General features: G+C 41.7%; 1 protein-coding gene across 1 annotated transcript; it reads right to left on the reverse strand.

The window, feature by feature from the left end:
• Positions 1–4428: 4428 nt before the first annotated feature.
• Positions 4429–12595, reverse strand: LOC104687233 (T cell receptor beta chain MC.7.G5-like). Its single transcript, XM_039561097.1, is given in 6 exon segments — positions 4429–4752; positions 6543–6649; positions 7758–7775; positions 8155–8374; positions 8376–8491; positions 12511–12595. Coding segments are annotated over 6 exon segments (525 nt in total). The 5' UTR covers positions 12548–12595; the 3' UTR covers positions 4429–4725.
• Between the last annotated feature and the right edge of the window lie 3978 nt (positions 12596–16573).

The raw sequence follows: 16573 nt of genomic DNA on the forward strand, positions 1-16573 counted from the left end.
CTCAATAAGCAACAACAATCAGTACTAATCTGGTTTATTCCTTCTCTCTATGGCTGAGTTCTGAGGGCTTTTTTTATCCAAGGCAACTTTGCAATGTTTCTCAAGGTCTTGTGGGTTTCTGACTGTGAGCTAAGTCCTGATATGAACACTGCTTCAGAGAGCATCCATATTTTGAAGACAAAAATATAGAGGGATGAACAAACAGGATGTGAATGTAAATTTATTTACTACATAACCTCTCCCTGACAGGATATTTCTGGTTTGGTATGAAGACTCTTGTGTGTCAAACAAAAAGATTTTCCAGTGTCTTTCCATCACCACCATTCTCCCAGGCAGTGTAATTGATGCAGTGGGATTAGTCATAGCCTGAGATACTCTTTGGTGTAAGCCTTTCACGATGATAATATAACAAATTGTCTTAAATTGCTCTAAACCAAAAAAGCACTAAGCAAGGTTCTTGTGATGTATAAAAGTCACCTGCATAATGTGCTAGTTCTGAAATTAATAATAATAATAATGTGTTTCCATTTTGGAAAGCTTTAAATACAGGATGTAGAATGGGAACATTCCATAAGTAGACATAGCATCCACACTGTGAAATTATTCTTAGCCCAGTCTGAATTATGTCAGATTATATTGTAAGTGTTGTAGGGCAAAAGAGTATTACAACACATGCAGGATAACCATACTGATCTCCAAGGGAAAATTTCAATTTGGGATTATTGTGCAGTGTTTCTTCATTGGGAAGGGAATTATTGGATTACAGGCACATCCCTGGAGAAGAGGTGAAAGAGCCTTTATGTGAGTCCTTTAAATATCAGCTGAATGGCTAGGAGAACGACTTTGCAGAAAAGTAATTGAACGTGGATAGGCAGCAAGCCCTTTCAGCACTGAAGGCTAGTTGCATTTTTGGTTGCATTAGCAAGGGTGTAGTTAGCATGTTGAAGCACTCCTGAGACTACATCTGGAATGCCACCTCTCTAGTCCATACACATGCCTGCCCTGCCCCAGCCCCAGGGCAACAGAGATACCAAAAATGGTAGGGTGAAGCAGAGAGTCAGTCACCTAGATGATGAAGGCACTGGAGCAGAAACATAAGAGAGGTTGAGGGAACTGATTTTGTTCATCATGGAGAGAAGGCTAAAAGATGAATAACTGCATGACTCCAACTGCCTAAACAGTGTTGTAGTCTCAGAGGGGCACAGTGGAATCAAGTGGGAACAAGCCACAGCAAGATAAATTCTGATTAGACATAAAAAAAATACTTTCTATTGATGATGCTTCAGCACTGGAACAGGATTCTCGGAGATCTTATCAAATCTCTGTCCTTGAAATATTCAGAAATCATCTGGACAAAGCTCTGAGCAACATGAGTTGGAGCACTGAAGTTAGCCCTGTTTTGAACAGGAATTTGGATTGAGACACCTCCAGAAGTCCCCTCCCATCATAATTTTTCTACAAGTCTGTGATTTTTATTGTCTTGCTTTGCTGATTTGAGATGCCTAGAAAAACCATTAGGGTTTTTTTAATTTGTAAAAGCAAACAACTCCCCCAAACCCTCAAATCTTTTAATTTTTTTTATGTTGCACAACAGAAAGAGCAGCTGCACATGCAGGACCCATCTGCAGACTTGAGGAGCAAGAAGATTGTGTGATAACTTGAGGCAAAACACCCAACAGCTTTCATGAGACCGTTTATGTGTCACTTTTTCTGTCCAACTGTAAAATGGTGAATAGAAAGCCACATCCTGTGCCTCGTCCTGAGAAGCTGGGGTGGTGTTGTGGTAAGAGAGGCTGATGCGTTATCAAAATGGTTTTTTGAGTAAATGTCAAACCACATCCTGTTTTGCTAAAATTTAACTGCTGTTGCCTTAAAGAGATATTTTCCAGCACATTTTGGCACACGACCTGCTCTCATTCTGAGGTACCATTTTCTGCTGAGGCCTTTAGAGACATTTTCCCCTGCTGTTGACTCTATGTTAGAAAGAAATTCCCTTTAGGGTCTCCACTCTATGCCTCCTACTCCTTTTCCCTTGCTGGTGCATTCTCAGATCTTCTGCTTCCAAAGCTCCACAGGTGCTCCCCTACCTTGGTCTGTGTTATTCCTGTGTCTATTTGGGAAACATTTATACATAAAATCTATGACTCAGTTCTTCATCTACTCCTGCGTGTGCTACTACTGAATTACCAATGGTTTAACTTGTGGTGTGAGGTAATAATGAGATGCAAAGTGGATGAAGGATCACCAGAAACATTCTTCAGGTTTAGTAATCCCTTGGTTTTATAATTTATGTTGCACAGAAAAGGTGCCCCTAAACACAGTTTTACACTCTGGTTCCCTTTGCTCCTCCACTACAGATTAGATTCCCACCCCTCAATCAATACAATGTTTCAACTGTATCCTTTTTTTCCTATCTCTAAGTTATGTCTGTATTTTCACTCCCCCATCGCTTTTCTTAGGTCTTTATTTTCTTGTTTTCTTACTCTTCCTAATTTTCCTTTTTACTGTTTTCTTTAAAAGGTCAACACAATCTTATCATACTTCCGCCATTGTCATATGCAGTATCTCCCTGGAATTTTTTCCCTCTTTTTGTCTAAAACCCTTCCCTTCATTCTCATTAGCTGGTTCTCTTGAAAATTATAAGAGACACAGTGTAATTGTAGAGAAGTGGACTTACATAAATATCGCCTGGAAGACCTCACTGTGTCCAAAGCAGTCTCCTGTATGGTTAGAATGAGTGATAACAAATGTGTGCAGAACAGAATTCTGCTGCTCTCCTTGGACCTAAGCATCAGCCCCATCACAAACATCCTCTGTACAAACCACTCTTGAAAATGAGCTTCATGGACAAAAACTTTCCTTTAAACATACTTCAAACCAAAAGAAAAAAAAGAGGAGATATTATATGAGCCCAGATATGTATCTGCCCATCTTTTAAAGTGCTCTCTTTGCACAATCACTCCTACAATCGAGGGAGTGTGTGGGCAGGAGAATTACATGGCTTGTAGCAAGCTTGGAACAGAACAGGATTGGACTCCTGTGCTTGGTCTCAGTTTCCAGCAACTGAGAGCTATGAATTCAGTGTGGGAACATTCTTCTTATTCCAGAATCTTAAAGGAAGTCTCTGTCACTTACCAAATTCTTTTCTTCCATAGAACTGCTTAGTTGTGTCCCTCTTTCCAAATGTAGCTTGTCTGCTCCAAAACTCCCATGCCCAAGTTTGTCCTCTGTTCACTTTGACCAAGTTCTGCCATGACCACTCTGAAAGTCTGTGTGTGAGAATGGATCTGGGGGTTTGTCTGACAGCCTTGATAAATGCAGCCATTTTCACCAAATGTCCTAATGACTTATATTCATCTTAATGTGTTTCAGACTGAGCTAGAATTATTTTTTAATATTCCATTCTGCTGTGCTCCCAGTCTACTCTAACCTCATAGAATATGAATAATGAGGCATCTTGGGAAAAGAGCCCATCGTCCAGAATTGAGAGATCTTCTCTCTTTGTTTACCTTTGTCACACTCCCTGAAATGTGCCCCTTGCACAACCTTCTCACAATTCCCACTTGCCAAGAACTGTTCCTTTGGTTTTGTCTCCAAAGAAGAAGGGGACACCTTTCTCTAGACTAGGTTGTTCACATCCTGTGGAATGTAAGAACTTTAGAAGCATTTTTGTAAAAAGTGTTAATCAGGAAACAGTTCTCCTTTTTGTTTGAAGCAGCCATGAGACTCCGTAAGTAATTTCTGTAATCATAACACCAAAGAAATCTCTTGGTTCCAATAGGATATTTCTCCTGTTCTGAAGTGTTATGAGGAGATTAAAGTAGTGACAAGCACAGAGCAGGAAAAAGAACTCCATTTCTCAGCATTATACCCATCTGTCCTCTAGCACTAAGATACAGCTTTTCTCTTTAACGACTTAAAAAGAGGTATCCCATATTCCTCTCAAATTTGTCATCAAATTCTTTTGAAACAATGCATTAAATGTCAGGTGACTTTTAATCTATCCACCAAATTTTTCTTCATTTCCACAGTGAGGGTGGTGCCATCACCAAGCTCACCTGAAGAAAAAATAACAGTGAGAGAAAAGGCAGCTGCCATGCCTCTCCTGAGAGGATGTGAGAGGATGTCACTTCTCATCTGGCTGAAATTCTGTTTCCTTCTCTATCACCTTTGAATTATGCATCTGTTTTGGCTCAAAATCAGCCCCTGGTGAGGGCAAGCCTCTAAAGCCTGCAGCCCTGCTCCACTTGTTGGTACACAGTGTAAGTACTGGATGAGTCTCTACTGTTCCCATGACAGGTAAGTTATTCCTATAAGGATTATCAGTGAATGATCTTTAAAAGGAATTCCTTCAGATGCTATTCATCACTGAAAATTGTATAGTAGAACGTCATTACTAGTGAAGACCAAATTAAAAACAACAACTCATGCTTTTTCAAGGGAAAAGGAGCTAAAACTTTATTCCTAAATCAATTTGATGAGTTCTCAGCCTCTGAGCATTACAAAGGTGCTAGTTTTAAAGAGATGTTACAATAAAATAGGATACAATATGATATGGAAGTACAGAGAAAATTCAACAGTGATTACAACAAAGTGAAGAACAGGAGGGCAAGAGACAATCACAAGAAAACTATATGCAGAAGTTCTTAGAATCATAGACACTTTGCTATGGAAAGATTGAGAACTTGCTGTCTTCCTGCTGATGTGATGAAGAGGGCTCTTCATTTATTCTCTAGATAACTTGACACCAGTCTAATTGAAAACAAAATGGAGTAAAATAATGAGAATAATAAAATAACAATGATAATAACAACATCAAGGAGCACCAAACAGCAGAAACAAATACAGGAATTGGCTGGATGACCTTGCCCAAAGATTTACCAGCAATGGCTCAATGTTCAAGTGGTAACCAGTCACAAAAGGTTTCCCTCAAGGGTCTCTACTGGGGACCAAAACCATTCAATACTTTCATCAGTGTGTCATTGACACTGGGATCAAGTGTACCCTCAGCAAGTTCACAGATGACATGAAGCTGTGTGGCCATTGATGTGTCTGAGGGAAGGGATGACATCCAGAGGGACCGGGACAAACTTAGAGACTGGGCCCACGTGAACACTGCAACCACCAGGATCACTACAGACCGGGGGATGAATGGCTTTAGAGCAGCCCTTTGGAGAAGGAATCTGGGATACTGGTGGATGGAAAGTTGTAGGTCAGCCCGCCTTGTGTACTTGCAGCCCAAATGGGCAACCATATCCGGGCCTACATCAAAAACAGTGGGGCTGGCAGGCCTGGGCAAGCGATTCTGCCCCTTTGCTCTGCTCTCAGGTGACCCCCCACCACGGCACCTGGAGTTCCGTGGCCAGCTCTGCAGGCCCGGCACAAGAACACAAGGACATGTTAGAGCAGGTCCAGAGGAGGCCCACAAAAATAGCCATAGGGCTCTAGTGTATGAAGACAGGCTGAGACAACAACTCCTCTTCAGACTGGAGAAGAGAAGCCTCTGGAAGGCCTGCCTGAGGCCTTTCATTAAATGGGGCGGGGTGGCTTTTATGAAAACAGAGATGTTTTACCAAGGCCTGCAGTGACAGGGCAAAGGGCACTGCTTTTAAATTAATATGGGGTAACTTCAGATCAAAGGAAGAAATTTGTTCAGGTGAAGAGTGGTGAGAGAGTGGAACAGGTTTCTCAAGAAAAGTTGTGGATGCCCCATCCCTGGAAGTGTTTAAGGCCTGGTTGCATGGGGCTCAAGCAACCTGGTCTAGCAAAAGATGCCCCTGCCCATTTCAGGGTGGAAGGTGGAGCTAGATGACCTTTAAAAGGTTCTTTCTCACCTGAACCATTCTGTGATTCTATGACTATGATCCAGAAAAGGAGAAATCTACCCCGTCCAGTATATCCTTGCAAAAGAACCAAAACTATACCTGAGACTCTCATCATCCTTGCCCTCAACTCTACCAGGTCACTTTTCAAATACATCTCCCTGTTCTGCTTGTAAAAGGGACAAGTGCTGAGGCTTTTGCTGCTCTCACTGGGTATATCTTTTTAGCCATAGAAAAAACTTACTAATAAAAAGCATTTCCCGGCAGTTAGTTCAATTTATCCCATTTGTTCAGATTGATCCCACTGGTTTTGTAAGTCCTTGTAAAGGTTTGATCAGATTTATCCCCTGTATCACCTCAAAAAAACTGCTTCTTACTTTCACTGCAGGCATAAGCCCCTTTACAATGGTTACGGAAAAGCATGATACAGCTGATATTTCCCTTATTTACTTTCTGGAGAATTTCGCCTTAATTCTCATCTTTTTCACGTGTTTAAAGAGGATTGTGAGAAGGAATTTCTCTGCTAGATGGCATTGATTTTATTTGAGTCCTGGAAAAACAGTAATAGAAAACCCATCACTTGTGATTTTTCAAGCCAGACTGCACAAAGCCTGGCAGAGCCCATGCAGAACAACCACACCTCTGAGAGCAGGTTTAGCCTGCATCCACTGTTCCTTGACTAGTGAGGAAGCCCAGCCTTCCAGGGGCACTCGGACTTACCTTGGCTGTCCACACCAGACCGCTCACCAAAACTGCATAGACCAAGGCTTTGCCACAGAGGATGAGGTAAGTGAGCTTCAGAGAATTTCCATACCGCAAGTACGACTCTGCAAGTCAAGCACCATTTGTGTATTCAATTATCATCATCATCATCATCACGAGATGCTGGATCTAATGGAGCTTTTATCAAATGTGAACCCTTGAAATCTTTAGCTAAGCAACATAAAGGAACCCGAGCCGAATGAGTGGCTCTGTTGACACCAGAGAGCAGGGGATGGGACAGAACATAGGGACTCAAAGAACCAAAAGGGAAAGCAAGTCCAGGAAAGACAGAGATTGGCTTTATGCTAGCAAAGTGCGGTGTTGCCACACTACTGATAAACTGGGCTGTTCATCTGAACATTCCTGTTAGGAATGCAGAATAGGCTGCATCAAAAGATACCAATTTTTTATTTTGTCTCATTATTGTCAGTGGCCTTATGAGTGCTGCTCAAGGAAGTTTTACAAAAGCCCAGAATAACTTCGAGAACTTTTATTCTTGTCGATTTTTTCACTCTTAAGGGGTTGCCGTACTGTTGAGATACCAGCTCAATCTTGGTTCAGCCTAAGATTCCTGAAGCCTTAAAGAAGTGGGTGACAAACAGGAGTGTGCAAATATGTTATACAAAGAGGAGAGAAATGTAATTTGCAATATGGCTATCCTCCATACGTGACACCAGTGTGGAGGGGGATGTGACTTGTCACGGGAAGTGTTCTGAGTTTGACACCAAGAAATTTTTCAGAATGTCATATCCTGAATCTTGATGTCAAAATCACTTGGATAAGTAGGGATCATTTCTTTCATGGCTGAGCAAGAATATTCCCAACAGAAGTCAGTGTCTAGGAGCAGAGGAGGTGATAAAGAGGAAATTACAGTCTACAGGAAGATTCCATGATTTCTTCTGTTTTTTCAAAATGGAATCATGTGGAAGAGATAAACCCCAAAACAGAGCTAGATACAATATGCACAAACAGCCCTCCCAAAGAATTTGCTTCTCTTTTTTTTGTTTTTTAATGTCACATACAAATCACTTAGATGAGAAAGTAGAAGCTATTCATACAGCAGATATCTCCCGCCCGTTGTACTTAGTGTCAGTAAGCTGGAATTAAAATGCCACACTGATATTTGCCTGAGAGAAGAGGCAAAATTCTCTTTATGTGAGAAGCCACACGTACCTTCCGTGAGTGCACAACCTGAAAGACAAAAATGAACTGAAAGTCATGTTTCTCTTCAAAGCAAACAGAATACAGATTTTAGAAATTTCCATTTACAAAACACTGCCTCATTCATTTTACATTATTAAGTGTTTTATTATACTGTACAACTTACTATACTAGAGAGATTTGTCAGTGGAAAGCCTGAGGAAACTACAGATGTTTAATGGCAATGTAGGTACAAAGGCCCAGGAATGTGAAGAGACACATGCTAATACTGACATATTTCGACATGTATTTCTGCATAACAACACCCTGCATGGAAGCTCTATATAGATGTGTTTCATATCGTAACACATGCTCTTTTGATTAGTGATTTCCATCTTGTACAGCATGGCGAGGGACTTTCTTTACTCACCAGCATCGCCATAGATAAATTTTTGCGCTGATTGCGTTGTTCCATTCTGAAAAAAATTGGCAACACACTCAAAGCGATTCAAAGGGTTGAACCATTCCCAGGCTGGCATCCTCAGTCGGCTGGTCAGTGAGTAGGTACTCCCATTCCGTGTGGAGGACTCATCTGTCCCCACCCCTTCGGTCCTTTTCACACCATTCACCCTCCAGACCAGAGTCAGGTGGGTCAGGGTAGAAACCAGAGGCCAGGCACACCAGTGTGGCCTTGCTCTTCTGCTGGATCTCCTGCTTTGATGGGGAAAAGATGGCCACAGCTGGAGGTATGATTTCATCGTTCTTCCCTGAAACACAGAGCAACATGGCCCAGAGCCTCCATCACTCTATGCAATCAGAAACCCCTGAAAATGGTCCTGAGTTTGTGCCCTGTTACTCCTGAAAGACCTGGCCTTTTAGCAGCTGTCTATTGGACAATTAATGTCTATTGGATATCAGACACCAGGACACTGGAAGCATTTGTTTTCACTCGTTACACAGAAACATAAAGGGTCTGGCCACAGAAATGCCACAAGCCTAAGAATTTCTTGTATTGCCTCTGTCAGAAGAATAGACAGCTGGAAAGGAGCTGAGCAAACAGGTGGGCAGAAACGTCCCCAGTTTTGCTGTAAGGCTGTATTTGCAATACTGTATTAATAGATAGGAGTCTCTTCAGTAGGCTGAGGTACATTCCTGGAGATGGAGTTAAGACATGGTGGTCATTGCAGCATTCAGAATTATACTGTCATGGGATACCCTACTTGGCCCCCATCTAAGAGATGACTTGGAAGGAAGGAAGGAAGGAAGGAAGGAAGGAAGAAAGAGCTGATCTTTCTCACTGTCTGAAGTCAAGAACACTTGAAGCAGGTAACATGAATCTGCCAGGGACAGGTTTTGCCTTTTATCTTAACGTGCAATCCACTTCTAAGAATATTAACATCTCTTTATGTAATTTATTATTTAGGTGATCTAGGTCAAGAAGCCTTGGATCCTAGGCTACCCACCTCCCAAATCTCATCCCAATGATGCAGGATTCTATACACTCACAAACCAACAGTTGTTCTCTGCCTTAAAGTGATTAATACCTACTTGTAAGGCTAATGAGAACAGACTTCAGTCAAAAGCATGTACAAGACAGCAATGGAGAAATTACTCAGAAGCCAAGCAGTGACCCTAAAAGCCAGGGGTTTTTCCATATACTATTTTAGAGTGCCTTTTTTGCTCATCTAGCATGAGAAACCATGAGATCTGTAGAGTGCCGCTGGAAAAAGAAAGGCAGAGAAAACTATGGAGCCAAAGAGAAAATTATTACTCCCAGGTGGGTTTTTTGTATGAAGGCACTGTAAATTGTAGCTGTTCTTCCTGATCACTCTCTCCTTTGCAGAGGAAGAGAGCTAGCAGAATTAGCAGAAATTAATATCTTGCATGGATCTTGTCCCCTAAGCCCTCATGTTTACATTCAAATGTTGCCTTAATCGTGAACCACAGTGGCTCACTCTGCAAAGATCCCTGGGCTGCCTCTGTGTGGGCCTTGTACAGACTTTAGATGACCTAGATGTTAATAGAGAGGACTGCCTAGAAGGTTTAGCACTGCTCTGCTTTCCTTCCAGTGGGTACAAAGAGAGTTTGATCGCTTCTACTTCTCCCTTCTAGTACTTGGCATTAGGATTTCTTTTTCCTATTCAGAAGTATTTCTGACAGATTCTTCTGCTCCTAGCCTAAACAGCTAATGAGTGAAGAGATGGAAACAGATAGGAAGACACAAAAGAAAAGGAGAGGTTTAAAAGACTAAAGAAAGAAACAAACAAACAAAAAAGGAGGGGAAGGTAGGTGAAAAATGGAGACAGAAAGAAAGAATGATAAAACTACTGAAACTACTGGAAAGACAAAGAAAAACCAGAAAATGAGCATGCTTGAAATGGAATAAGGAGACTGGTAAGAGCAAGAACTGGAAGGAAAAGTCTGATCAGCAGCCCCTTTTGTTTTGGTCTTCCACACTGCTCATGGTAGACACTGACACAAAGCTTGATCACTTCCATGCATAAACTCATGCATTCCCTGTCATACAGTTTTCACCCAGCTGAGAGAAAAGTACCACAGCTCCTCCATTCCCATCATGGCAAGGTCAGTTTCATAATTTCTTGTTATCTTTCCCTGCTACTTTTATTTTAAAATCATCTGTGTATATGCTACATATCATTCATGCAAGGGAAATTTTCAAGTGTTCCCCTCTCGGAACACTTGGGTTAAGAACAACTCCTTACCTATAACTCTGAGCACAGTGCCAACTCCAAAGTTAAGCTGCAGGTTTGCACAGCTGTACAAAGTCAGGCTATAAGGCACAGTGTCATTATGCTCTTCCTGCCAGCCACATTGTTCCTTAAAATGGTACTGTTTAAAGGATCAGGCACCACTGAGTATTTCTACAGTTTGCTATCAGATGGGGCAGTAGCAGATGGAAAAGGTAACTTTGCCCTGTGATTCCAACCTGCCTTGATATAGGTGATGTTAAATCCTTTGCTGGGATGGGAGAAGAAAGAGAAAGCAAATGGGGACAAGGAAAAAGAATACAGGAGAAAAGTATGCTGAGAGAAAAAGAACACAGTCCTTGCTGAGCAGTAGAAGTTGTGAGAAGGATTGTTAGCAGAAGCAAGCACCCCAAAGCAACTTTAGACAGCCTGCCAACCATCTATGGAGAGGCAAGCAAAGTGCCAGCAAGATTACTCTTTCCCTCTCTGATTCAGCACCCCGGAGAATCCAGACTCTACCTCCAAAATGCTGCTTTGGATCATTACACAGATGAACTGCAAAAACCTGCAGACCAGAGAAGTGTTTTTCATTCCCAACCTCTATAGTATTTCTTGGAGAATGGGAGGAAACAAAATTATTTATTCCCTTCTCCCTTTGTGAAGTTCCCAGAAATGAAAGACAAAGGCTGCAGACACAAGGACCTCAACATTGTGCCTCCAAATCCTACACTTCTGTAATAGCACATCTCATTTAATAAGCAACCAGTAAAGCATTAATCCTGCTCTCATGGCTGTATGAAAAATTATCATCATTCAGCTTTTAATTAAGAATGTTCTTGTCCCCTAAACCAGTATCACATAGATCACAGAGATCTGACTTTGGACTTACCCATGACCGTAAGTTTTGTCCCACTGCCAAAGGACAGTCTATTATTATTCACACCGTTTTGCAGCTGCAGAAAAACCTCTCCTCTACTCCCAGTCCTCTGAGCCAAGCCTGTGGACTAACCCTCCCCTCATGTGGTACCAGCAAGAGGAAAAACACAACGTACATTTATCTCAGGTCTCCTAAAAAACAGGTCTGTAAGGGAACACCAGCAAATCTGTGTATCTGAACAGGTGAGATCAACATCAGAAATACCCTGTCCAGAGCCCTTTTGCTTCAGGCTTAGGTGAATCACTTGCTGGAGCTTTCACCATTTCTTTAGAGGATATTTACCAATTTAGCTAGGTGTCACATTAGAATATTACAAAATATTTCCCATATACAGACATTCCCTGAGAGATTCTTCTCTTTGCAATGAATCATATATTCTTTTTCTCTGCTTTCCAGTGGCTGTTTAGCATCTGTTCTGAAATGGTAAGGCCATTGTCCTTTGTGATCTCTGTATGAGCCTGTTTAGTGAAAAGAAACTGGGTCTGCTCTGGAGAGCTACTTTCTGTAACAACAAGCACTTAAGCAGCTGCAGAGAGATTTTAGTATTGCCTATTATATAGCTGAGTATTTATTTGTGCTTCCTGTTTTATCAACCAAAAATGCTAGCACACTTGTTTTCCCAGTTATCTGAGATAACACATGCTGTAACTTACCCTGGGAAGATCAAGGTAATTTAGGCTTGTGTCATCTTCATTTTGTTTTCTAGACCCCTTCAAAGTGGAACTGTAAGTCAGTTCTTTGCAGACAGATAAACAGCTTTTCACTGACTTGTCCTTAATCATCCATAGCCCCAGCAGAACCAGTGTTATAGAGAATAGATATACTTTTGGAGAATTTTTGCATGTTGACTCATTAACAAAACATTTTTTTATGTCATGCACGTTATTTATGCCACTCCTTATCCTAATTCTTTCTATGGGCAGCTTTTTCTTTACTGAAAATGCATTCATTCAGTTCTTCAAAATGAAAGGTGTGTCCCTACCTAGAGGACTCAACTTATTCTATTCTCTGAAGTAGACAGGGTGGCTAGCACACCAGAAGAATGCCAGTTTAATAATGAAAGGGAGGATAATAATGAAATTCTCGAATGGGAAGACATAGCATTTGAAGTGAATTGCAAGAGAAAACAGAAGTTTCTTACCCATTACTGTAAGTTTTGTGCCACTGCCGAAACGCATATCAGCATTACACACAGTGACAAAGTGATGTATCAGAAGCTAAGAGAAGGGATGCACTGGAGCTGGTTTACTATGAGCAGAAGCTTAAGAAATCACTACTGTATTTGAAATTCCAGAAATCATGCAATCTCTGTCTGAGGTGATTTGCCTTTGGCAGTGAACTAAAACAAATCCCTTTGTTTTCCCTTCCATGGCAGGCCAGCTGTCTTGAACAGTCTTTCAGGATCCCATTCAATTTTCTATATAGGTTAAAACAATCCACACAAGAAGAGCCCAGAAGAATCTGTTGACTGGTCCCAGACAAACCCTTGATATCCATTAGGAAGAACTGCAGTGAGACAGTAGGAACAAGGATTAGAGGCAACCTTTGTTCTCACAGGCATGAGGCAGTCAGCAGATATTGGAGGCTTATTTAAGAGAGAAAACCCCAACACATTTTATGTAGTGCCTCTGAGAGATACCTGCTACATGTGTAGAATTCTTCTTGTAACACTTGTACCAAATTAAGAAAGAACCTTTTTGTCATCTGTTGCAAACATTGGTGAATCAGGAAAAATTAATCAGAAAACTAATTCCTGCTTTGCATGCTCTGATGGGCTTTAGGCACGTCTGCAGTCAATGTGGTTTGCTGAAAATTAATTTCAATATCCCAGAATTTCCTAGCTTGCTTCCCAGAGAGGGCAGTTCTCAGGTGATGAAAGTAAGTCCCAGCATACAAGGTCTGTTAAGGGAAACCAAGGCAGAGCACGTCTGCTCTGCTGCAGGATGCTCTGCAGCTGCCTTCACATGCTGTGCCACAAGGCTCATGCACCTCTGGGTTTTTGTAAAGCCTTCCCGGCAAATGTATCATTGTGGCCCCCCTGCCCCCCCCATCCCCACAATGATACAACCTGGGACAAAAACAATCCCACCCATGGCTCCACCCCCTGTTTTTGTCAACCAGGAAGGACTGCCATGAGAACCTCTGCTGGTTCAGGCGGACTGTGGTAGACCTAATTTCCTTCACAGTGGCTATGGTGGGGTTGTGTTTTGGGCTTGTTCTGCAAACACTGTTGACAAGATAGAAATGTTTTTGTTATTGCTGCAATGCTTGCACAGCACTCAAGGGCTTTTCTGCTTCTCATACCAGCATGCTGGCAAGGAGGCTGGTGGTGCATGAGAACTTGGCAGGAGGGACAGCAGGGACAGCTGATCCCAACTGATCCACGGGGTATTCCATATCCTGTGGCATCATTCTCAGTATGTGAAACGGGTGAGAAGGGGGAAGAAGAAGGAAGAGAGGGACATTTGGAGTGATGGTGTTTGTCTTCCCAAGTCACCGTGACGTGTGATGGGGCCCTGCCATCCTGGGAAGGGCTGAACACCTGCCCGCCCATGGGACGTGGTGAATGAATTCCTTGTTTTGCTTTGCCTCTGTGCAGAGTTTTTTGCTTTGCCTCTTAAACTGCCTTTACCTCAAGCCACGAGTTGCTCACTTGTGCTTTTGCAATTCTCTCCCCAGTCCTGCTGGTGGGAAGTGAGCGAGCAGCTGAGTGGGGCTTGATCCTGCCTGGGGCTAAACCATGAGAGAACCACAGACCACATCCTTCCTTTGCCATTGCCATTTCTATGTGATAGTCCAATTACCTCTTAGTGTATCCATTATCCCTCAATTTATAATCTCAAGATTTTTTGCTTATAGTGAAAAAGCTAACACTTGTTTTTCTTTTCTTGCTTGGCTTTAAATGCAGTAATTTTTCACTTGGTAGCATCCTGGCAGTGTTCCAGGCTGCTTTCCTTTCCACTCTTTCTCTCTTCTGCCCCCAGGATGACAAACCAACTTCAAGCCCACAGCAACTGGTTTGCAATGTGGGTAATTTGCTTACTACAGGCTGGTGTCTGTCTTGGTAGCTTGGTCTTGCTTGAGAGCATCCTCCCAGGGCTTGTGACTCTCCTGTGAAAAGGCTTCATCTAGGAGTAAGAGCAAGCCTTCCTTCTGCAGACTGTCTGAAGGGATGGGAACTGATGGGAACAGGTAACAGGCTACTTTTATCTCCCTCCCTTAAGCATAAGAGGCCCAGTCTTCTCTCACAAAGTGTCAACACATAGTTACCAACCTAACCAAGTACCTGCAGTAAACATGTTTTTCATATTGGTCTTTAATGTCTTCATTTGAGTCTAACTTGATATGAAAAAGAGACTGTAAAGCACAGGACAAAATCCTTCAAAACGAGGTCATTCTACTAGGAAAATCACAAAAAATTTTCTATTGTTTTCAAATATTCCAGATCTTCTGCATCCAAAGCTGCACAAGCGCTCATCTGCCTTGGTCTGTGTTATTCCTACATGTATGCAGGAAACATTTATACATAAAATGTATGACTCTGTTCTTCATTTAGTCCTGTGTCAGCTTCCTCTGCATTAACAATTTTTAAACTTGTGGTGTGAGGTAATAATGAGATGTAAAGTGGATGAAAGATCACCAGAAACACTCTCCAGGTTTAGTAATCCTTTAGTTTTATAGTTTATGTTGCACAGAAAAGGTGCCCACAAACACAGTTTTACAGATACACACTCTGGATCCTTTTGCTCCTCCACTACAGCTTAGATTTTCTTCCCTGTTTCTCAACTGTATCCTTTTTACCCTGTCTCTAAGTTGTGTCTTTATTTCCATTCCTCCTTTGCTTTTCTTGGTCTTTGTTTTTCTTTTTTCTTATTTATCCTACTTTTCCTATTACTGGTTTCTTTAAATGGTCAACACAATTTTATCATACTTCCTCCATTGTTTAGTGCGCCTGGACATCTTTCCTTCTTTTTGTCTAAAACCCTCACCTTCATTCTCACTATCTGGTTCTCTTGAAAATTATAAGAGACACAGTGTAATTGTAGAGAAGTGGACTTACATAAATATCACCTGGAAGACCTCACTGTGTCCAAAGCAGTCTCCTGTATGGTTAGAATGAGTGATAACAAATGTGTGCAGAACAGAATTCTGCTGCTCTCCTTGGACCTAAGCATCAGCCCCATCACAAACATCCTCTGTACAAAACACTCTTGAAAATGAGCTTCATGGACAAAAACTTTCCTTTAAACATACTTCAAACCAAAAGAAAAAAAAAGAGGAGATATTATATGAGCCCAGATATGTATCTGCCCATTTTTAAAGAGCTCTCTTTGCACAATCAATCCTACAATCGAGGGAGTGTGTGGGCAGGAGAATTACATGGCTTGTAGCAAGCTTGGAACAGAACAGGATTGGACTCCTGTGCTTGGTCTCAGTTTCCAGCAACTGAGAGCTATGAATTCAGTGTGGGAACATTCTTCTTATTCCAGAATCTTAAAGGAAGTCTCTGTCACTTACCAAATTCTTTTCTTCCATAGAACTGCTTAGTTGTGTCCCTCTTTCCAAATGTAGCTTGTCTGCTCCAAAACTCCTATGCCCAAGTTTGTCCTCTGTTCACTTTGACCAAGTTCTGCCATGACCACTCTGAAAGTCTGTGTGTGAGAATGGATCTGGGGGTTTGTCTGACAGCCTTGATAAATGCAGCCATTTTCACCAAATGTCCTAATAACTTATATTCATCTTAATGTGTTTCAGACTGAGCTAGAATTATTTTTTAATATTCCATTCTGCTGTGCTCCAGTCTACTCTAACCTCATAGAATATGAATAATGAGGCATCTTGGGAAAAGAGCCCATCGTCAGAATTGAGAGACTTCTCTCTTTGTTTACCTTTGTCACACTCCCTGAAATGTGCCCCTTGCACAACCTTCTCACAATTCCCACTTGCCAAGAACTGTTCCTTTGGTTTTGTCTCAAAGGAAGAAGGGGACACCTTTCTCTAGACTAGGTTGTTCACATCCTGTGAATGTAAGAACTTTAGAAGCATTTTTGTAAAAAGTGTTAATCAGGAAACAGTTCTCCTTTTTGTTTGAAGCAGCCATGAGACTCCGTAAGTAATTTCTGTAATCATAACACCAAAGAAATCTCTTGGTTCAATAGGATATTTTCTCCTGTTCTGAAGTGTTATGAGGAGATTAAAGTAGT

Source organism: Corvus cornix, chromosome 1 (genome assembly GCF_000738735.6).
Source record: "Corvus cornix cornix isolate S_Up_H32 chromosome 1, ASM73873v5, whole genome shotgun sequence".
Classification (NCBI taxonomy): domain Eukaryota; kingdom Metazoa; phylum Chordata; class Aves; order Passeriformes; family Corvidae; genus Corvus; species Corvus cornix.